A 24,816-nucleotide genomic window follows, 5' to 3' on the forward strand; every position below is an offset into this window, starting at 1 on the left:
TCCTCAAACCATGGACCCCAGGTTAAGAACTCCTCTAAGATGTCATTTGAAAAATGTCATTTGAATCCATGAGTACTAATGCAGTTCATAACAGCCTACAGTGCACTGAATCAATCCTAGCATGTTAAGTTTGTTAAGTGACAAGAATAGGATACCTAAAAATGATGTATGGCTATCTAGCCTTGAATTCACAAGCAGCCCCTAACTTACATCTGTTTATTGGTAGATGACAGGTCACTCCAGATAGTGTTAAGTTTCATTCCAAGGTGGCTCTCATAGTGGCAATCATGACCCAGTTCTTACTGACAAAACCTCTTTATTAGAAGCAGCTTTCGTAGTTGAAAGGGTTGATGTCTATAGTTTTAAGGCAGGCTAAGCTTTTAAATAAAGTTACAAGAACTAGTTTCATTCATTAACTATTCTATTATTACAAGTTATTTATTATGTCTTTATTATGTGTGACAATTCTTCCCAGACCCACAAAATCAGTCCACTACAAATTGCAGGAAGAAAGCCAACCATTTATTTCTGTTTGAAGAGAATACATAAATCCCTTCAGTTTTTTTCTTTCTTTTTTTTTTTTTGTAGAGACAGAGTCTCACTCTATGGCCCTCGGTAGAGTGTCATGGCATCACACAGCTCACAGCAACCTCCATCTCCTGGGCTTAAGCGATTCTCTTGCCTCAGCCTCCCAAGTAGCTGGAACTACAGGCGCCCACCACAACGCCCAGCTAATTTTTGGTTGCAGTTCAGCCAGGGCCGGGTTTGAACCCGTCACCCTCGGTATATGGGGCCTGCGCCCTACCGACTGAGCCACAGGCGCCGCCCACCCTTCAGTTTTTTTCTAAGACACCATTATTTATTTGCATAGTTGTAGCTTAGAGTCAAGTACTTACATTCTAATTTTAATTGGGCCATCTCCTTTGGTTTTGGGGGGTTTTTTTTGAGACAGTCTTTCACTATGTCGCCCTTCGGGGAGTGCCGTGGCATCACATCTCACAGCAATGTCCAACTTTTGGGCTTAATGGTTCTCTTGCCTCAGCCTCCCACGAAGCTGGGATTACAGGCACCTACCACAAGACCTGGCTACGTTTTATTGTTGTAGTTATCATTGTTGCTTAGTTGGCGGGGGCCAGGTTCGAATCTGGCACCCCTGGTGTATGTGGCTCGTGCTGTAACCACTGCTACGGGCACTGAGCCATGGGCCATCTCCTTTGAATCATACTAAGTCTTTTTTTTTTTTCTTTAAATAGACAGGGGTCTCACTATGTTGCCTAGGCTGCACTCAAACTCCTCCTGCCTCAGCCTCATAAGTAGCTGGGACTAGTCCATATGCACTAGCCCATACCATGGAGCCAGCTTCACTATGTCCCTTAAGGTATCCCAAGCACATGGTTGTCCTGTACTTTTCTTTCTATAGTTTTGACCCATGCTTCAAAAAAAAATGTTTCCCTCGGCCCTGAGACCCCTGAAGAACTGAACAATCTATTTCTCAGTCTATGTACCCACCACCTGTCTACATTTTGCCCTCTAATAGATAACTGTTTAGATAGATTAAAATTTCACTTCATCTGTGCTCCCACTTCTTCCTTTTTAGACTTGACCTGACAGAAGTACAAACAGGTGATAACTGAAGCTACCTAAAAGGAGGGAAGTCTGGTGGTCATTTCAACAACTACAATTTTACACTTTTTACATGTTAAATTTTTAAATCCTTAGAATACTAGAGGTATATACTATTTTATTCCCCTATTTTGCAGATTAACAAAATAAGAGATTAGGCTCAAGGCCCATAAGCTTAGTGGTTAGGGCGCCAGCCACATACACCGAGGCTGGTGGGTTCAAATCCAGCCCGGGCCAGCTAAACAATGATAACTGCAACAAGAAAATAATCAGGCGTTGTAGTGGCACCTATAGTCCCAGCTACTTGGGAGGTTGAGGCAACAGAATCGCTTAAGCCAAGTGTTAGAGGTTGCTGTGAGCCACTACGCCACAGTCCTCTACCCAGGGCAACATGGTGAGACTGTCTCAGGAAAAAAAAAAAAAAAGCCAGGCATTGTGGTGGACACCTGTAGTCCCCGCTGCTTGCGAGGTTAAGGCAAGAGAATCGCTTAAGCCTGAATTAGAAGTTGCTGTGATGCCACCACACTCTACTAAGGGCAACATAATGAGACTGACTCAGAAAAAAAAGAAATTGAGAGAACTTCATAAGTTGGAGCTAAGACAATGCAGGTCTAATTTCATAATAAATCTAATACTGTTTGCTGGGGCAAAGTGTTTCACCATGTATGACACAACTATCAACAGATATTCAAAGAAAATTCCCAGTGCATGTGTTCAATGCATAGGTTGACTTTGTGTATGTAGGGACTTCCATCACCTGACTAAATCAGTAGCAGTTATTCTACTTCTGACTTCTGTTGCATCTGCGATGATAAACATTCTTCTATAACTTAGCCTCGAAGCACAATCTACCTTTTGGGTATAATAAAGTACTTTGTGCTGCTTCAGTAGCACCTGTACTGATAAATATTAAATATTTATCATCTATTTTTATAATTACATGCAAACATCACATCCAGGTGTGGTGATTCATGCCTATAATCCCAGCTACTTGGGAGGCTGAGGCAGAAAGATGGCTTGAGTCCAGGGGCTGGACTCTGCAGGAGCTATAATCACGCCATTGGGGTAACAGAGTGAGAACCCATCTCTTTAAAAAAAAAAAAGAAGAAGAAAACAATACACAAACTTAGATTAATCAATGTGTCTCCAGCATTTACTACAGTGCCTGGTATGGGAAAAGCCCAAAGGCTTATTCAACTGAACTAAAATTTTTTTATCACAAATGACTTTAATACTTAATTTGTCAGTTTTCACCAAGTATGATAAATGAAATGAGACTTAATAGTCTAAGCTGTGGAAGAGTGTTACATCTAATTAAAAGCATGTGTGTTTTTTATACAGTTGCTAAATCAGAATTTTTCACCATATATGTTAGACTTAGACATCAATTTCCAAAAAAGTAGAAAGTGATTATCACCCATGTCAGTTATAAGACATAAATGACAAAGACTCTGCATGTGTCAAAACAGGGTAGGTACTATTCTCATTCAGTAGAGAATGAGAATATTTCCCAAATATTCAAATATTTTTGAATATTGATTATTTTGATATAAAAATTATATTTGCCAATATTTTGTTATATATTCAAAATGGTTCAAAGGTCTTTCTTACCATCAAGCCGTTTACTGATCTGTTCTTTTGCAAGTCTATTGGGCCAGCATTTTCTTACTGTTTCAGCAACTGAAGTTCTTTCATTTTTCTCCCCAGTATTTGAACCAATGTTCTTCAAATCGGAATTTTCCAACTGTTCAGTAAAACTTTCGACATTCCTAGAAGTCTGTACTTCCTGTGATTTTTCTTCCATACATCCTTTTGTTTGGGGCACATCTAAATCATCAATACTACTCTTAGTTGCTTGGTCTAAACTTGAAACAATCACTGAAGAATCTGGTGAAGTTCTATCTGGTGAACTTGAGTCTTCTGAAATATGAAGAGGTGTAGGTGGCAGCTCTGACAGATGAGCCAACTCTTTTTGTGTTCGTGGAGGTTTTTCAGTAATTTCTGAAAGCTTTACAGGGTTACAGCAGAGTTTGGCATATTCACCACCTAATCTGTGACACAATTCATTAATTATGACATCACAGTCTCCAAGAAGTTCTACATCAAAATGCAGATGAGGCAAAGGCTCTCTGTTAATTAATATCTGAGGCACTTCATGGGGTATGGAACCTAAAAATAGAGTGAAAAGAGAAAGGAGGGAAAGTAAACTACGAAAACCAAAATAAACACACCATGCAAAAATCTAACGAAGACTTGAGCCCCAAATACCAAACAAGCAACTCCTTATAAAGAATGTGAAAAGTCACACAAATCTATCCTACACTATTATAAAACTGTTTCACTTTTTTTCTTTTTGAGACAAAGTCTTACTCTGTCATCCTGGGTAGAGTGCTGTGGCATTGCAGCTCACAGCAACCTCCAACTCTTGGACTCAAGCAATCCCCTTGCCTCAGCCTCCCAAAGTATAGGTGCCTTCAACAGCGCGCCACTGGGCTAGTTTTTCTAATGTTAGTAGAGATGTCTCACTCTTGCTCAGACTGGTCTCAAACTCCTGAGCTCAGGCAATCCACCTGCTTCAGCCCCCCCAAAGTGCTAGGATTACAGATGTGAGCCAACATGCCGGCCTCTTTTACATTAAAAAAAATAATAATTGATTGGAGGCGCCTGTGGCTCTGTGGGTAGGGCGCCAGCCCCATATACCAAGGATAGCGGGTTTGAACCCAGCCCTGGCCAAACTGCAACAAAAAAATAGCCAGGTGTTGTGGCAGGCGCCTGTAGTCCCAGCTACTCTGAAGGCTGAGGCAAGAGAATCGCCTAAGCCCAGGAGTTGGAGGTTGCTGTGAGCTGTGTGACACCACTCTACCAAGGGTGATAAAGTGAGACTCTGTCTCAAGTCGGTAGGGTGCCGGCCCCATATGCCGAGGGTGACGGGTTCAAACCCTGCCCCGGCCAAACTGCAACCAAAAAATAGCCGGGCGTTGTGGCAGGCGCCTGTACTCCCAGCTACCCCGGAGGCTGAGGCAAGAGAATCGCTTAAGCCCAGGATTTGGAGGTTGCTGTGAGCTGTGTGAGGCCACGGCAGTCTACCGAGGGCCATAAAGTGAGACTGTCTCTACAAAAAAAAAAAAAAAAAATTGATGCCTATCACCAACACTATTATGCTATCCCATAGAAAGCCTTAAAGGCAGAAAATATCTTTGAATTAGCTTTAAAAAGGAATAGAAATAAAAAATAAAGGGACTTGTATATTAAATTTTTATGTCTCATTTAATTACACACTGTCCCAGATACTACTTTAACAGAATTTCATAGCTCATTAGACATGACTGGGTTAATTGCTAATGCCACCGGATGTGACAGACACAGAATGGGGAGTCTGACTCCACACTCCTTTAAACTTTTACTCTGGCTCCCTACGGATTGCTGATATCAGGCTTCATTTTAATTCTCTGGATAGGGATTTGGTATTGTCACCTCTCCTCTTTCCCTCCCTTATGAAAGGATACATGGTGAAATAAAGTATCTCTTTTTCTCCTCTAACTCCTCACTAGAGAGGGCAGGGAAGGTAAAATGGAAATAAATGCTACAGCGCCTATACCTCAGCGACTAGGTTGCCAGCCAGGTTGTCAGCCATATACACCAGAGATGGCATGTTGGAACCCAGCCCAGGCCTGCCAAACAACAATGACAACTACAACAACAACAACAACAACAACAAAATAGCCGGGTGCTGTGGCGGGTGCCTGTAATCCCAACTACTTGGGAGGCTGAGGCGAGAGAATTGCTTGAGCCCCAGAGTTGGAGGTTGCCATGAGCTGTAACGCCATGGCACTCTACCAAGGGCAATATAGTGAGACTGTCTCAAAAAAAAAAAAAAAAGAAAATATATACTGAAGAAAATTTTCCTGAGAATAACAGGAATTTAAACTGTATGTGAGCATTTTTATACACATACCCCTTGTGGGAAAGCTAGATCCATATACTACCATTATGACATGGCGGATTATTATTAACAATGAAAACACCATCTGGGCACAGTGGCTCATGCCTATAATCCCAGCATTCTGTGAGGCCAAGACAGGCAGGTTACTTGAGCTCAGGAGTTCAAGACCAGCCTGAGCTGCTAGTGCAAGACCCCGCCTCTAAAAATAGCTGGGTGTTGTGGCAGGTGCCTGTAGTCCCAGCTACTCAGGAAGCCGAGGCAAGAGAATCACTTGAGCCAAGAATCTGAGGTTGCTGTGAGCTATGACACCACAGCACTCTACTCAGGATGACAAAGTAAGACTCTGTCTCCAAAAAAAAAAGAAGGATGAAATAATCCCATCTTACATAAGTATGTTGTACTTTTATCAAGTTATACATTTGAACTCGCTGGATCTAAAATCAATTACATTTGAAAGATAATTATAATCATAATAAAACTAAAAACACATGGATTAAGGACTAGGACTATTTCATAAATTATTTGAAGCTAACCCCTGCCACATTAAAAACACATTTCATTAAAAAATGTTAAGTTGAGGGCCAGGTGCAGTGGCTCATGCCTGTAATCCTAGCACTCTGGGAGGCCGAGGCAGGAGGATTGCCTGAGCTCACAAGTTCAAGACCAGCCTGAGCCAGAGCAAGACCCTGTCTCCAAAAATAACTGGGTGTTGTGGTGGGCGTCTGTAATCCCAGCTACTTGGGAGGCCGAGGCAAGAGGATTGCTTAAGCCCAAGAGTTTGAGGTTGCTGTGAACTGTGATGCCAGGACAATCTACCGAGGGCAACAAAGTGAGGCACTATCTCAAAAAAAAAAGGCAAAAAAATTAAAAAATGTATTAAGTTGAAAGGTTTCCCTTTATCTTAATTTTTCATGTAAATTAGAATTAAAATTGAGAATTACTTCTGTGTTTTGACAATCTTCCACCCTGAACAAAATGTCAGATTCACCAATCTTCATAAACAAGACCAACGCCTAAAAGAATAAAAGTTTAGCACGGTGATGTGTGCCTAGAACTCCAGATACTCAGGAGGCTGAACTGGGAGGATTGAGGCCAAGAATTTGAGTCCAGCCTGGGGATCACAGTGATACCTTGAGATCTCTATGGAAAAAAAAACCTAAAAATTAAAAAATAAAGTATAGCTTTTCTTTCACTCCTCTTTAAACAGAAATAGTGAGAGCACTAGGCGTCTATTACACAGATCCACAACTCACAGCATTATACATTAAAATGTTCTATAAAAACCATCACCAACTTACTTGGAATTAGTGCTACTGGTCTCACTTTCAGGGAAGATCCAATAACAATAAGGAGATCAACTTCATCTTTGTCATATTTCATGGCTCTATGAAACTGTTCTGGCAAATTTTCACCAAAAAAGACAATCTCTGGTTTCATGATAGCAAGACGCTCATCAGCTGGGCACCTAGGACATCTAGGAACTATCTGCATGTTCCATATTTTAATTGATGTGAGGAAGCAAAGGAAAAGCACAAGTCAGAAAGAAATAGCCAACATTTCTATACTTTTTTTTTTTTTTTTGGTAGAGACAGAGTCTCACTGTACCGCCCTCGGGTAGAGTGCCGTGGTGTCACCCGGCTCACAGCAACCTCTAACTCTTGGGCTTACGCGATTCTCTTGCCTCAGCCTCCCGAGCAGCTGGGACTACAGGCGCCCGCCACAACGACCGGCTATTTTTTTTTTTTTTTGTTGCAGTTTGGCCGGGGCTGGGTTTGAACCCGCCACCCTCGGCATATGGGGCCGGCGCCCTACTCACTGAGCCAAAGGCGCCACCCCATTTCTACACTTTTAAGAATACCTTTCAGAATTATCACAAAAAATAGAAAAGCTGTGAAAAAACAGCAGGGAGTACTGGACACAATCCAAACATCAACTATAAATGATGTATGTAGAAGTACGCTTGACATTTAAGAGTCCATCACGTATTAAGAGGAAAAACACAACATTTGTACACACACAAAATGGGACCCAATCCTTTAAAAATAAAAAGTTTCTAAAATACAATGACTCCAATATTCTACTTCCTTTCTCATAATTGCATAATTAACTACATACATAGCTAAGCACATAGGGCATATTTCTAGATAATTTTTATTTTCTGCCATTTTTGGCAGTAAGCATGTATGAAACACTTTTATAATAATTTTTAAATGATTTATAGGATTATCACAACTAAGTTAAGATTCTAAATCTGCCAGGCACTAAAAGGGAGAGGAAAGAGAAAAACTAATATAGCAACAGCTCCCTTATAATTTGGCTTTTTATTTTAGATACAGATATTAAAAATCCAATTTCATCCTTTTAGAGCAATGTTTTCTAAGGTATCGAAAGGTTCTTGTGTATTTCAAAGATAATACTTTCTTCCTTGATCTTTCTGTCCCACACATTTAAAGGGTAAAAAAAGGATTTAGAGATAAAAGAGGGCACACATCATAGATGTGTAATGGATTACCTGATTAAAAATATCTCCTCGTACAGCTTCACAGTCAACTTTGTATTTACAAATCAGGCAAGATGCTGTTGCAAAGGAACCTAAAAATCAACATATAAATGTTTTATTAAAAGAATATTTCCATTTCTAGAACATAACACAAAAGTTCTAAGTTTAACCCTAGAAAATTAGAGTTTTAAGATTTTTAAGAGATTCTACAGGAGAATCCAGGAAATAAAGAATTAAAATATTGGGCTTGGCGCCTGTAGCACAGTGGTTACAGCACCGACCACATACACCCAGGCTGGAGGGTTTCAACTCAGCCTGGGCCAGCTAAACAACAATGACAACTGCAACGAAAAATAGCCAGGCGTTGTAGTTGGGTGCCTGTAGTCCCAGCTACATGGGAGGCTGAGGCAAGAGACTTGCTTAAGCCCAAGAGTTTGAGGTTGCAAAGAGCTGTAACACCATAGCACTCTACCCAGAGCGACATAGTGGGACTCTGCCTCAAAAAAAAGTAAATAAATAAATAAAACATTGGCTGAGTACAGTGACTAAAGCCTGTATTCCTAGCATGCTGGGGGGGTCAAGGTAGGAGGACCCTTTGAGCTCAGAAATTCCAGACCAGCCTGACCAAGAGTGAGACTGTCTCTACTAAAAATAGAAAAATATGGGCGGTACCTGGGGTTCACAGGAGTAGGGCGCCAGCCCCACATACCGAAGGTGGTGGGTTTAAACCCAGACCCAGCCAAAAACTGCAAAAAAAAAAAAACTAGTTGGATGTGGCAGTGGATACCTTAGCTACCAGGGAGGCTGAGGCAGGAGGATCGCTTGAGCCCAAGAGTGTGAGGTTGCTGTGAGCTATGATGCCACAGTACTCAACTCAGGGCAACTAAGGGACAGTCTCAAAAAATAAGTAAATAAAAAAAATTAGAATATTTATATATATATATATATATATAGGTATGGAGAGAATTCAATCCTCAATTACTGTGACAGTGCTATAATGATGCCTTCTAATGCTACTTTAGCCTTCTAATGCTACTTGTTCAACAAAATAAAGTTCTCCAGGGCTAAAAATCTAGAGTTGGAAGGTTCCAATTATATTACCTTAACAGCTGTGCTTTTTAAAAAAACTGGGGGTGGGGCAGAATCTCACTATGTTGCCCAGGCTGGTCTCAAACTCCTAGGCTCAAGCAACCTGGCTTAACATGTAACAAATGGCTTATTATTTGTTATTTTAGATTAAAAGTCTCCTAAATTTCTGAATCCTGTACATCTCAACTAATAATGTCCTTTGGTCTCTAAAAGGTATCACATTTCTTTAAACACAGCCAGTATTACTTTTGTAATCAGCAAATATTATTTAAAATAACTGAATGGCATGTAACTTCAATATCTTATTATAAACTATAAAACCAAATTAACCTCCTGTTTTGTACAATTAAGTGTCAAAGGCAATATTTCTGGTTTTAATTTTGCATTCTACTTTTCTGAGTTTAACCAATCAGATAACACGATTAAATAATAATGCTTACACTCCATCCCTGGATGGCAGTGTGCTTTCTAGTCCTGATTCAGTTTCCTACGAAACTAAATAAATTACTGAAACCCATTCAGAAGTTTACTAACCATGACACTGAATTATCCTTTGGATTCCTGCAACCTGTTCCAGCGTGTCTATGTTCTGAGTATAGTTGCGAAGTAGTTTTCCTTCCTTATCTGACAGGGCTATGAATTTGTGACAGAGAGATGGTTGAAATTGTCCAGGATATATTTCCTAGATAATGCAAAAGGTAGAAAAACTTTACATTAATTAAGTATAACATACATCACATATTTAGTTTAACAAACTACCAATGATAATCCCCCATGTGTAATTTAGAAATTGAAATAAATGAGCATTTTAAAGCATGTAGATGGATGCAACACACACCTACAAATGAACTGTTTCTTTTAAATGTATAAAACTCAGCAATTAGTATATTGGCCCCCTGAAGAAAAGGATACAGTCAGCCTGTAAATATCTCTAATAAATGTTAATAGATATTTCAGTAAGTCAGAGGTAGTACCTTAGGATACCTAATTTTTATTGGCTGCAAATTCAGGAAAAAAGAAATAAATTTCAACTGAAATTAGAGAGATCAAGGTACCATGACTTTTTTAATTTAAAAAGGCACTGTCAAATATAAGAGTATTTAAAAAAAATTTTTGATTCATCATTATAAATATCAACCTGGAAGTTGGAAGTTTAAAGCTAAAGTTTTAATTCCTTACCAAAATTGTTTTCCTTCCATTGCACAGGCACATACTGGTATAGTATAGAGTTGCTCATGAATGCTGAGTTGCTGGATTTTGTGTGTGTGTTTTTCCCCCCAAATAATGCTTCAATGCTGTTTCTTCTTTAAAAACAAAGAATTCAGATATACACATGGCAAAAAGATCAGAGAAAAAGTATCAATTTTGATCCTCTCAACTTTTGACAGTGTTTTTAATTAAATTTCATTTAGTAAGTGACTATGGCAAAGGAAGTTTCTTCACTACTTTTTTCTTCAAAGTAGTAGTGCTACCATCTACTTACTTCCTTAGCTTCATTACAGGCTCTAACCTACCATAATGCTAGCAAAAAACTATAGACACAACCATTATGTCCATCAATAGGGAACTGGTTGTATAAATATGGTACATCCATAAGAGTAGAGTATGCAGCCATTAAAAAGAATGAGGAAGATCTGGATGCACTGACCTGGAAAATGATCCAAGACATATGTGAAAAAACAAACTAGTCACTAGTATGTAGTTTGTTTTGTTACTAAGAAAAAAATAGAAATTATTTGCATATGTATACAGGTATTAGTATGTCCACAAAAACAAGTCAGGAAGGATATAAACAAGCCGTAAACAGAGATACCAGAACTTTCACTTCTGACATTACACAAAGTTTCTCTTAATAAACAGATGAGAGATAACTTTAATCTATTAAGTATTTTGAACAATGAGAAACTACCATCCAAACAGGATACTTCGCAGTAAAAATGAGCTAATCCCATGATAACAGCTAGCACATGTAAGACCATATGGTGCGAAGTCTTTATACAAAAATCCAAAAATCTGGCTTATATTCGTTCAAATGTTTATCATTAATAAATTTCAAAGTCAGGCACAGTGGCTCATGCCTATAATCCCAGCACTCTGGGAGGCCAAGGCGGGTAGATTGCTTGAGCTCATGAGTTCGAGACCAGCCTGACCAAGACCCTATCTCTAAAAACAGCCAGGCACTGTGGTAGGCACTTGTAGTCCCAGCCACTTAGGAAGCTTAGGCAAGAGAATCACTTGAGCCCAACAGTTTGAGTTGCTGTGTGCTGTGACACCATGGCACTCTACTGAGGGTGACACAGTGAGACTTTTGTCTCAATACATAAATAAAATTCATGAACAATTCTTTGCAATTTAAGAATCAGTGCATATAGGGAAAAGCAGCATGGGAAAAGCTTATTAAAGTCAATATTTATGAAACATCAAAAGCTGTATTATGTTTTGGAAAAACTGAGTTGTGCTAGACTCCACTGTTTTCTCCCCAGGATGCTTAGTTCCAGTACATTTGTAGGTTATTAAAGCTTCTGGAAATAGCTTTTACAATATTTTACCAATATCAGAATATGCAGACAAAAAAAAAAAAAAAAAGAGAGAGAATATGCAGACAACAGATAAGACATAATCAATAGTAGTAAGGAAAGTGATAACAGAATGCCAAACAGAAGGAGGAACGACTTAACTCCAGGGCCAGAAAGCAAAAATAAGTATCAAGACTCCAGCCTCCTTTCCTTTAACTCTGTGCTATACCCTCCAGCCCCCAGTCCTTTTTGAAGGGGAGGGTAGGCCAGGAGTGGTGCCTGTAATCCTAGCACTCTGGGAGGCTAAAGCTGGAGGGTCACTTGAGTTCATCATGCTCTACCTGTAACAATTCAAGGCATTTTAGCTCCTAAAGTTACAAGTAAATTCCTATAGTTGGAGATAACTTATGAAGGACTTTTTGTTCTATTTACCCTACATTTTATGTATGAAAATATAGAGGATTTGAGTCTTAACTTTATCTATTCCCTGTCAAGTAGGAAGTAGACCATCTCTGAACTATTAGATTTAACATGGAGTGTTCAAACTAAGAAATATAATCTGTAAATGTAGAATGTAAATGAAGTGAGTGTATGATGCCCCATGATCATATCAATGTATACAGTTATGATTTAATAAAAAAAAAGTTTAAATAAAAAAAAAAAAAGAAAGAAATATAATCTGAAATTGTAAAAAAAAAAATACTCTGGAAGGATTTTAATAGAAATCACTCCTAAGGCCCTTATCATGACCAGTTTGCTAAAAATCAAATGGCTGAGACTACAACTTACGAACAGAATACAAATTAATTCTTCTGTGTTGGAAGTGTAACATGCTAGCCCTGTCCTAAGTAAGATAGACCATCCCAGATCTGAACATTCCAAAGCCCTTTTAAGGAACCAATCATGAGGGCTGGGTCCTTCTGTTTTAAGAGTGGAAGCACAGCTGAGACTAAAACACTAAAGGCCTCTTTGCCTACTTGCCCAGGCAACGGAGGCCAGTTCACTGTATCTTGCTTTATATGCTTTCATATTCTATAAGCCTATCTTTCTTTTCCTCAATAAACTGTTTTAAGCTTTCAAAAAAACAAACATCATAACAACAAAAACACTATAGAAAACAAACCCTGCTTTGCATCACTGTGTCTGGAAACATTTAAATAATCCAGGTATTAGCCGTAGGCAACCAATGCATCCTAGCAGGATGGCTCACATCTGTTATCCTAGTACTATGAGCAACAGAGGCAGGAGGATCACTTGAGACCCTGAGTTCAAGGTCAGCCAGAGCAAGACCTCATCTCTACTAAAAATAGAAAAATTAGCCAGGCATCGTGGCTGGCACCTATACTCCCAGCTACTTGGAAGGCCAAGACAAAAAGATGGCTTAAGCCCAGGAATTTGAGGGTGCTGTGAGCTAGGCTGATGTGATGGTACTCTAGCCTAGGCAAAAAAAAAGAGTAAGAATTTTCAAAAAAAAATTTTTCTTTAATTTTAACTAGCGGGAAATGTTGGTCAAATAGCACAAATCTCAGACAGGAAGAGTTAAGTTCAGGAGATCTATTGCTGACTATAGTTAATGTATACATGAAAACTGCTACAAGCACATTTTAATGCCTCATCACAAAAAGATTATGTGACGTAATGAATGTGTGTTAATTAGCTTGATTTAGCCACTCCATCATGTATATGCATATTAAAGCATCATGTTATACACATTGAAAATATATATAATTAATTCTTAGCTCACAGACTGTACAATAGGCAGTGGGCCCCATTTGGACTGAGGCCATACCTAGTATGCCAATCTTTGTACTAAACTAACACAAGAGAATTTCAATTAGTTAAGCTATTGGTTACCACTTAAACTCATAGTATGTGCCAAACATAACATGAGCATTTTTATTTACTCTTTATTATAATGCTGTGGATAAGGCTGAGGGCTGGGTTTTTACATTTTGAAAGGGATGTAAAGAAAAACATAATAGAGACCCTATGCAGTCCAAAAAACAGGCCACATATTTACAGAAAATGTGTACTGATCCTACTGTGGAGATACATATACACACACACTCCTATTATGTAGATGAAAAAAACCCAAAGCATGGAACTTGCCATTTTCAGTTACAAAGGCCAGTATTCAGTCCAAGTTTGATATGAAAGCCTAGCTCTTAATCGCTATGCAATACTTGTTACCTTTTCAATTTTTGATAGGAGCCTCAAGTTTCCTATTTTTCTTTTAGGCTAAGCCCCATTTCCATAAGATATTGCTCACCTTCATGGTCTACTGGAAGCTAGACCACTTAGGCCCCACAAGGTGGCTCATGCTTGTAACCTTAGCACTCTGGGAGGCCAAGGTGGGAGGATTTGTTAAGATCAGCAGTTCCAGACCAGTCTGAACAAGGACAAGACTCCCACCTCTACTAAAAGTAGAAAAAATTAGCCAGGCACCTGTAATCCCAGCTACTCAGGAGGCTGGGGCAGGAGAAATGCCTGAATTCAGGAGTTTGAGGTTGTGAGATAGGCTGATCCACAGTACTCTAGCCTGAGTAACAGAGATTACCCTATTTCCCCAAAAATAAGACAGTGTCTTATTTTAAGGTGTGCTCCCAAAGATGCGCTAGGTCTTATTTTCAGGGGACGTCTTCTCTTTCCTCTAAGTAGGTCTTATTTTCGGAGGATGTCTTATTTTCGGGGAAACTGTACTATCTCAAGGGAGAAAAAAAGTATTTTATACATCCTAATTCACCTTCATTGACTCTAAATACAACCACTTGTTTTAATCAGCATCAATGAATTATTTTAGACTTCTGAGAGCCATGACCATAACTCATTGTCAATATAAGGCCTTATTATGCAAAAGAGTAAGAACAAGGCTCGGAACTATATAGCTTCAAAACAAGCATTAACTGTCCCTATTGTATAAAAGAATCTAAGGTGGCACCAAGGGAGGCATAGTAGGCATACTGTGATACACCAGCTGTGATACATCAGTGAACAATTTTGCAAGGGACACTTGGCCATGTCTGAAGACATTTCTGATTGTAAGGACTGTGGTGGGGACGCTAATAATGCCATGTAGTGGGTAGAGGCCAGGGATGTTGCTAAACATCCTACAATGCGCAGGAAAGTTTCCCACAGCAAAGAATTATCCAGCCCAAAATGCCAACAGTGCCAAACTTAAAAAACTGCTTTAACAAACTATTTTAATATGCCTCTCCATTACTTGAAATTTCCAGTATAAATAAAAATTAAGTTTCTTCTCAATAATTACATACAACCCATGGCATAACATATGGTGTAGAAATTCTTACTAACCTTCCAAAATGTCTAAATTTCACCAATAATATTGTGTGTTTTCATAGCTTCATTTTCAATATTTTCTCTCATAACTAGCAAAAACCATAAACCATTTTTCCGCCTACTACAACTAGTAGAAAAGTTTAGATTATTATGAGTATTTAGGAATCTAATAAAATGATAGTATTTATGTACCTTCCCATCTTCCATTTTTTAGTACTACCCTCATTTATTTCTCTTTAAGCCTTTTTCTGGTTACTAATTTTTAAGACTCAATTAACTCATACTGTCTCTCCTACCTTATATTATTAAATATTACTTCAGCAACTAGAAGTTTTCTTTTAGTCAGTTCCTAACATTAGAAAAAGAATGGTGAAGCCCAGCACTTTGGGAAGCTGAGGCAGGTGGACTGCCTAAGCTCAGGAGTTCAAGACCAGCCTGGGCAAGAGCGAGACCCTGTCTCTAAAAAACAGCCAGGCGTTGTGGCAGGTGCCTGTAGTCCCAGCTACTTGGGAGGCTGAGTCAAGAGGATCTCTTGAACCCAAGAGTTTGAGGTTGCTGTAAGCTGTGATGCCACAGCACTCTACCCAGGGCCATAAAGTGAGACTCTGTCGCCAAAAAAAAAAAAAAAAAAGAATTGATAAGGTTTTGATAAAGTTAGGCATGATGGCTCATGCCTGAAATCTCAGAACTTTCAGAGGCTGAGGTGGAAGGATTGCTGAAGGCCAGGAGTTTGAGGCCAGTCTCAGCAATATATCAAGACCCCTATCTCTACAAAATTTTTTTTTTAAAAATTAGCCAGGCTTACTTGGTGCATGCCTATAGTCCCAGCTACTGGAGAAAGTGAGGTGGAGGATCACTTGAATCTGAGAGAGGTTGCAGCAAGCTGTGGTCTAAGCAAGGTCCTGTCTCAAATAATAAATAAAAAGAACTATGTATAACAATTATAAAAGTTATTTATGTATCTTACTGTAAGTTAAAACTGAGAACAGCAACCAAGCAAAATGAAATGTATATAAATAGAAGATGGTATACTTTATGTGACTGAATTTATTTTCTGTTTACTAACAATAAAAAAATGTATATTTTAATTTTACAGACAAGTGAAAAATGCTGACCCTTTATACTTTTCTGCTCCTAGGTACAACTCCTGTACACAGTGGTCAATAATCACTCTAACAATTAATGGTGTACCATTTTTATTGTAATTCACACATCTTATTTTCTCTTATGCATTACCTAGATTTTTATTAAATACATTTTACAAGTTCTTAGAATTTGTCTTTATCAGAGTAATCATGAATTGCTTCTACATCTGCAGAAGCAGATTCTCACATGTCAAAGTTTAAGCTAAAAATACACAACCAGATTTGTACATTAGATAGCTAAGTTTACAATCCTTCTCACTTGCTATTTCTATTCTCAGTTACCATGTTTTTCCAAGTGTCAGGTTACCAAGTGTATATGTAAATATCTGCTACCAAAAGAACTATTAATTTTAGATATTTAACTGTACCTTATAACTCTACTAGTCAATTTAATATCTACTTAAGCGGCTCTTTGTAAAATAGTAAAAAAGGCTGACAGGCGCTGCTTTGGCAACATGTTTGCTCTCAAGTTAGCTTTAGCAACATGTTTCCTTGAAATAGAATTTACAGCAAAAATCTTGTATTATATACAGTATTTTGTCATGTATAATGTATTGCCATGTATAATGCACACCCCATTTTTTTAGGCCCAAATTTTCAGGAAAATGTCTCTCAAGTGGACAGTGCCTGTGGCTCAGTGGGTAGGGAGCCAGCTCCCTATACCAAGGGTGGTGGGTTCAAACCTGGCCCCGGCCAAACTGCAATAAAAAATAGCCAGGCAATGTAGTGGGCACCTATAGTCCCAGCTACTCGGGAGGCTGAGGCAAGAGAATCACCTAAGCCCATGAGTTGGAGGTTGCTTTGAGCTGTGATGCCACAGCACTCTACCAAGGGTGATAAAGTGAGACTCTGTCTCTTAAAAAAAAAAAAAAAAAAAAAAAGAAAGAAATGTCTCTCAAGAAAGTGACTGGCTCTTGGCTGGGAGACACATCTGGAGAAGGCAGGCTAATGCTTCCCTAGTAAAGGTGCAGATCACATGCTGTCCCTCTGTGAAGGCTGTCTTCTCCCTCTCTCCCAGAAGTCCTTCCCTCTCTACCACGTCCACATGGCTTACACGGCAGGAGCTTCTGAGGCCACATGGGCTACAGGTAGCCAGGTGGGTCCCTGGGGCCAGTGAAAGGCTCCTCTTCCCCTCCACACAGCCAGGCCTTAGGGCTCCATCACCATCACGGCCACTGCGCCACCAACTGCAGCTGGACAAAGCTCAGCAGAATTCACTCCAGCCCACTCCCACCAACATCTTGGATCAGAACCCCATGCATCCATCAGGCCCAGAAGGAACCTCTCATGCTGCACTCCGAGAGGCCTGCTGAGTTCCCCCACTCCAGAGCTATATATAGTACTTGTTGTATATGATGTGCATCCTTATTTTTCCCTCAAATATTTGGACAAAAAAAGTGCACATTACACACAGCAAAATACCGAAAATGCATTAGTGAGTCAAGCTTTTATAATCAGACATAAGATCTCAGTGATTTCCAGTTACTTCCTGGATTTCTACAAGTGTTCATATCTGCTAATTAGACTATTATAATGCCAATAATCCTAGGTCCAATTCAAGAAACCTGTAACTAAGTGATATTTCATGGGTCTTTCAAAACCATGCAGTACCAAAGAGCACCAACAGGTTAAAACACCTTATCTTCAAAAATCCATAATTTTGTAATTAGCAAAGTAAAAAATCAGTAAATATTCAATCCGAGTATGAACCAGATGTGTGCTCTAAAGGCTAGATATAGATGAACATCATTACTACAGATATACAAAGTTAAAAGTTCAAAACTTTTTAAAGTTTCAAGTTAATCAATGGAAAGACTTAAAATTCTCTTGATTTCTCTTGAAAACTTTTCAAATTTAGGTCAGTTTAGCAATTAAATCACATCTAAGAATTGTTACTGTAATTTTCCCATTTTACTCTAAAGTCTATTTAATATACCACATGTGGATGAAATAAAACTATATTTCTTCAAAGATTGTCACCAATTTGCATTAGCATAATTTATTCTCGAATAGCAGTTTTTCCTAGTAGTGTAACAGCATTACATGGCTGAAAGTAGATGAAGTTACCCTTTAAGACCTAAGTTCAGGGCCAAGTGCTGTGGCTCACACCTATAATACTAGCGCTCTGGGAGGCCGAGGCAGGTGGGTGGATTGCCTGAGCTCAGGTTTGAGACCAGTCTCAGCCAGAGTAAGACCTCATCTCTAAAAATTGCCGAGTATTGTGGCGGGCGCCTGTAGTCCCAGCTACTTGGGAGGCTGAGGCAAGAGAATCACTTGAACGAACCCAAGAGTTTGAGGTTGCTGTGAGCTATGACACAACCGCACTCTATCCAGGGCAACAAAATGAGACTCTGCCTCAAAAAAAAAAAAAAAAAAGACCTAAGTTAATTTCTGGATTCACTAGGACAGAGTCACTAATACAAGAGACCCTGTCATGGGTGGCGCCTGTGGCTCAACGAGTAGGGCACCAGCCCCATATACCAGGGGTGATGGGTTCAAACCCGGCCCCAGCCAAAAAAACTGCAAAAAAAAAAAAAAGACCCTGTCAAATACACTTCCAAATTTAAGAGTAATTTTATAATTTCTTTCCATAAGACTAACCTACAGAAAAAAAATTAAAAGTCTTCTAATAAATACAATCTCTTGGGCATAGATTATGCATTTTTTATTTTTTTGAGACACAGTCTCACTTTGTCACCCTGAGTAGAGTGCCATGGCGTCATAGCTGGCACTTTCAACTAGCAATTTCAAACTCCCGGGCTTAAGCGATTTTCTTGCCTCACCCTCCCAAGTAGCTGGGACTACCGGCGCCCAACATAACGCCCAACTATTTTTTGAGATGAGGTCTTGATCTGGCTCAGGTTGGTCTCGAACCAGTGAGCTCAGGCAATCAACTCCCCTCAGCCTCCCAAGTGCCAGGATTACAGGCGTGAGCCCACCGCACCTGGCCCTAGTATTATGCATTATTAAACTTTATACTCTAGAGAAGAACTATGCAACAGATATACAACGTGAGTCATGCACACGGTTTTAAATTTTCTAGTAACTACATCTAAAAAGTGCCATTTCTGTCTTTCCATAGTACCTCATGCCTATAATTTTTTTTTTTTTTTAAGAGACAGAGTCTCACTTCGTCACCCTTGGTAGAGTGCCCTGGTGTCACAACTCACAGCAACCTCCAGCTCTTGGGCTTAGGAAATTCTCTTGCCTCAGCCTTTCCAGTAGCTGGGACTACAGGTTCCCGCCACAATGCCTGGCTATTTTTTTTTGGGGGTGGGGGGCCGGGGCTGGGTTTGAACCCACCACCTCCGGTATATGCGGCCAGTGCCCTACTCCTTTGAGCCACAGGCCCCGCCTTGCCCGGCTATTTTTTGTTGGAGTTTGGCCCGGGCCAGGTTCAAACCCGCCACCCTCGGTACACGGGGCTAGCGCCCCACTCACTGAGCCACAGGCACTACCCCTGTAATTACACTCTGGGAAGCCAAGGTGGGAGGATTGCTTGAGCTCAGGAGTTTGAGACCAGCCTGAGCAAGAATGAGACCATGTCTCTTAAAAAAATAAAATAAAATAAATAAAAAATGCCATTTCTATTCTCAGTTGCCACTGAAAATATTGAGTTAAATAGAATGCATTTTATCAAAAGTTTAATCAATATTGTTAATATTTAATACAATTAATAAAATATTTTATATTTTTTCCATATTAGATGTCTAAAATCTAGTATCTCGTCACATCTCCATTCTTCAAGTACTCAATAGCCACATGTGACTAGTGGCTTCTGAACTGGACAGTCCAAAGCTAAAACAGAACAAAGCTCCCCTAGAAACTGCTAACAAAAATGCAACCTAAGAATCTTCTCCTAGCCCCCAAAATCACAAATGACTTTTTAGGCACACCCTGAGATGTGTGGCTACCACAAAACGCCTAAGCAGATATTACAACCCTTATGACCTACAAAAAATACTACTACGAATGGAGTTACATTATTTTTATATGATCTATAAACTTTAAAAAAAAAAAAGCCCTGACAAGATAAAGACCATAAATGAAGTGTATATTTAAAAAATAAAATATATGAACTGTCTCTTTAAAAATAAGCTTAATCAGAAAATAAAGAAAAGCAGATAATGGTCCTCTCTGAGAAGGAATTCTAACTATAACAACTGACCTTACTCCACCATAGTAGCAGTATCCAGTTTACTAAACAATGAATGGTTAAGCTTAAGAGGCCTCACACATGAACAAAATATTTTTTTCATGAGGAGGCCAAAGAAACAACTAGAAGGATTTGTAATACCTTTGCAAACTTGAAGAATGGTCTTGGATCTTTTCTGAAATACTCAATATCGAACATAGCTTGAGGATCTGGAAGATCTGGGAAGTCAACTGCTAGGCGAGCATAAATACCATCTCTTGATCTGAAGTCAGGTATTCCACATGAAACAGATACCTGAAATATGTATGGCATAATTTGCACAATTACAACTTCTACCTTTATAGTAACCAACTCTCTCACCATACAATTAGGGAAGATTTGAAAAAGAAAATTTTTCACTTAAAACTTCTTTTGGGGAATAGAAAGACTACCATACTCTAATTTCAAACAGAAATAAAACACCCAAATAAATTATAATTAAATAAATCCCATTTTTAACAGAAATAAGAAACTTTAAATTAAGCTAATTTCAAACCTTTAAGCATTTAACCAACAAATTAAAGCAATTGCAATTTGAGAAAGGAGCAAACCATTTCAATAAATTATTTTAACCAGAAAGCAGGCAAGAATTTCTAACAGTATTTCTGAAATCTTTCATATGGTCAGTCAGGCTTTATTACCTCAAGAATATCAAATTTTTTACTTTAAAATGTTATGTAATATTTAAATTCTTAATTTTTTAAAAATAGCACTAGTTATGCTTTTTCTACAAATAAACCCTGACATTTCAAATATGGATTTTGAAGTTTTTGTTGTTTCACAATTTTACTAGAGTTGACTTCTGTTTGACCTCTTGAGTAAAACTCACCTAATTACATCTGTGAGCAATACAGATGTTCATTTGGATTACATAACACCTTTTCACAATTCACAATGGCAGAAAACAGGACTAAATTTTACACCAGTAGTTGCTCTAATTGTTAACACATCAAATACAGAGTATAATACACACAGTGCCCAATAGCCATAGTTAACTAATTAACTGCAACTCTAAGGTGATCAAATATAACATGTCAAGTCACTACAATCACATCATCTTAACTTTAAAATGAAGGGAAGGTAGAAATCTGTTACCTTCCCAACACTAAGTTTTTCACTTGTGAATGCCAATTAGATTCTTGGTTTCTCTAAGAATATGAATAAATATCCAATTTCTTCATCAGACTCTTATATATCTTAACAAAAGCAGAATTACAATTCCCTGCATCTCCTTTAGGAGGTGTAATACAGGGTGGACATAAAGTTTGTGTGCAATTTAAACCAGTTGACTTAACTCCACTTACCCACTGTGCTAGAAATAAAGAGAAGCTGGCTAGGCACGGTGGCTCACGCCTGTAATCCTAACATTCTGGGAGGCCGAGGTGGGTGTCTCCTGAGCTCAGGAGTTCACCACCAGCCTGAGCCAAAGTGAGACCCCATCTCTAAAACTGTGGTGAGTGCCTGTAGTCCCAGCTACTTAGGAGGCTGAGGCAAGAGAATCACTAAAACTAAAGAGTTGAATACTGCTGTGAGCTATGATGCCTTGACACTCTACCAAGGAAGACAAAGTAAGACTGTCTTAAAAAAAAAAAAAAAAAAAAAAAAAAGAGAGAGAAGCTAATACTTTCTAAAGCTGCTGAAGAGGTTCCAAAAATCTGACTTATTAAGCAACTGCTACTGCACTCAGTTTTTGGCAGTTTCCAAACATCAGTTATCACATAGGGATAAATTCTTCTAAACTATTTATTTGGAAAACATTTCTTATTTGGAAAAGACATTATGATGGCCATATACCACTTCCCTCTTTTAGGAGTATTTTATATATCTTACATACCCCAGCTCCAGTTAGAACTATAATTTTTTTGCACTCCTGCAGTAATTTCACAGCATCCTCAATTGTATTAATATCTTTTCTTTTCTTCCTTTTTGGTGGTTCTGATAGGATATTAATAACAATCTGCCATAGTGTCATATCATCCAATTCAGGTGGAGGAATAGTTTCTGGTAGTAAATCTTTAAGAATCGTTCGAGGATCAGTACCAATCATGAGATGCTGCTGAACAAAAGTATATGGACCTATAGTAAGGGAGAAAAAAAGACTTAAATATACTTTAAAGTAGTTTAAAATCTCACCATTTATTTTCTGAAGTTATGAGTTTAGCAATCTGTAAGGTTTTAAACAAACTGATTAACTACCAGAATTAAATGTTTATGTTTAAAATCTAGAAACATACACCATAATTAATAAGGGAAGTATTTACAAAAGGGTTCCACAAATCAATATGGAAAAGATCTTACCAGTCCTGAAAGTCCATACTATTATTAAGACCACAGAGGAAAAAGAAATGGAAATCTATTAAGTAACTGCCATCGTTTAAAATTTTTTCCAGTAATAATCCTCACTTTGATCTTAACCAATCTCCCAAAATGGTTACAATGCTGATGTTGAGAATAATTTTCTATTGCCCAAGTTGCTCAGATCAGTTTCCAAGACTGAGAAAACCAAAAACATAATATTATAGACACCAAAGAGAACTAATAATTATCATTATGTTTAAATAGCCAAGCCATTCGAAAGAGTAAAAACTAAAAAAATCCATTAAGATGGTTATACCTCTGCTATAAAAATGTAGTAACATTCTCTATTTCAAAATACTTTCCCATTGTGCTCAAATATTTAATGTTAAATATAAGTATTTTATAAATTATTGAGTACAAACTATATGTTGGGCAACTTTTTAGCACTGACAGAATAATAATATACTTGTCAGTTAAAACCCCTCGACTCCACTGTGCTTATATTCCAGCATAGGAAACAAGACAATTTAAAAAACAAGATGCAGGCTGGGTACTATGGCTTAAGCCAGTAATTCCAGCACTTTGGGAGGCCAAGGCAAGAGAGATTGCTTGAGTTCAAGAGTTTGAGGGTACAGAGAGGTATAATGACACCACTACACTGTAGCCTACGCAACAGAGAGCCTATCTAAAAAAACAAACAAAAGAAAAAACAGAAGATACAGAGTTTAAGAAGTACTAAGTATAAAATAGGAAGTGAGGAGGAAGACACTAACTGGAAGAATACGCCATGAAAGAGAGTTCAAGTGAAAACAACCTTTGAGGACTTGGCTTTTTAGAAATAGCAGAGGCTAGCTTCCACGGGCCTGAGCTGTTTAAAAACAGAAAAAAGGCTAGGCACAGTGGCTCACGCCTGTAATCCTAGCACTCTGGGAGGCTAAGGCAAGTGGATTGCCTGAGCTCAAGAGTTCAACACCAGCCTGAGCAAGAGCAAGACCTCATCTCTACTAAAAATAAAAAAACTATGGGTGGCGCCTGTGGCCCAAGGAGTAGGGCCCTGGCCCCATGTACCGGAGGTGGTGGGTTTAAACCCAGTCCCCTGCCAAAAACTGCAAAAAAAAAAAGAGTAAAAATAAAAAAACTAGCCAGGTGCTGCAGCAAGTTCCAGCAACTGAGAGGCTGAGGCAGAAGAATCACCTGAACCCAGGAGTTTGAGGTTGCTATGAGCAATGACGCCACAGCACTCTACCCAGGGTGATAAGAGTAAGACTCAGTCTCCAAATAAAACCCACACAAAGCACTAGATTTTCCTTATAAAAATATACTGACATTAAACCTCACCATATAGGTTAATGAGGCTAAGAATTAAAAGCTGGCATAAAAGAAAATACAAAAAAAAAAAAGAATCTACTCTTTAGCTAAAGCTGCACAGCTAGCTCTGAGCCATACCTATCCGTGGCCTTGGCGTCCAATCACTAGAACTTGCATGTGAGGCTCTATCATCCTCATCACTTTCACAGGAATGAAAGCCATTAGTGATAATTTCATCACCAAACAGAAGGTTATCTGCAAAAGAAATCAAAACTAAGTCAAGGCTGCTAAAACAATCCACATTGGGCCAGGGTGCAGTGGCTTCAGATTGTAATCCTAGCACTCTGAGAGGCAGGATCCCTTGAGCTCAAGTGTTCCAGACCAGCTTGAGCAAGAGCAAGACCGGTTTCTACTAAAAATAGAAAAATTAGCTGGGCATTGGGGCAGGTGCCTGTCCTACCTGCTAATGGGAGGCTGAGGCAAGAGGAATGTTTGAACCCAGAAGTTTGAGGTTGCTGGGAACTAGGCTGACACCATGGCACTATAGCCAGGGCAACAGAGTGAGACTCTGTCTCAAAAGAATAAATAAAAACAAAAATAAAACAAAATGTATGAAGTCTCATATAAAGGATTATGATGCAACCATTTTAACTTAATACAGCACTAAACATTCCTACTGCGTGTGTAAAGAATGCCTATGGGGTCAGAAGCAGTTACCTCATTTTCAGGAATTCTACTCTGAATAAAAGTTTCATCCAAAATCTAGAAATAAAGTCTACATTTAAAAATCAAAACAGAAAAGGTAGTAATCTAGTTAACTCGAATTTATCAATCACAAATAATGCACTTCATGAAACCGCTCACTCAAAAAATGTCACTCAAATAAACCCATCACTGTATCT

At 38.7% G+C, this 24,816-nt stretch overlaps 1 protein-coding gene across 2 annotated transcripts in view; it reads right to left on the reverse strand.

The window, feature by feature from the left end:
* SIRT1 (sirtuin 1) overlaps positions 1-24,816 on the reverse strand; it is a 28,645-nt gene that overhangs the window by 2,265 nt on the left and 1,564 nt on the right. Inside the window, exons 2-8 of one of the 2 annotated variants that reach the window (XM_053585491.1) lie at positions 24,053-24,169; positions 22,143-22,384; positions 20,411-20,563; positions 9,690-9,837; positions 8,079-8,158; positions 6,865-7,051; positions 3,235-3,792 (exon numbers count right to left, since the gene is read on the reverse strand). In XM_053585491.1, the coding sequence (XP_053441466.1) occupies positions 3,235-3,792; positions 6,865-7,051; positions 8,079-8,158; positions 9,690-9,837; positions 20,411-20,563; positions 22,143-22,384; positions 24,053-24,169 (1,485 nt within the window). The remainder of the gene's footprint in view (positions 1-3,234; positions 3,793-6,864; positions 7,052-8,078; positions 8,159-9,689; positions 9,838-20,410; positions 20,564-22,142; positions 22,385-24,052; positions 24,170-24,816) is intronic. The other variant, XM_053585492.1, reaches the window with a different exon arrangement.

This window comes from Nycticebus coucang, chromosome 3, assembly GCF_027406575.1.
Source record: "Nycticebus coucang isolate mNycCou1 chromosome 3, mNycCou1.pri, whole genome shotgun sequence".
NCBI classification, from domain to species: Eukaryota; Metazoa; Chordata; class Mammalia; order Primates; family Lorisidae; genus Nycticebus; species Nycticebus coucang.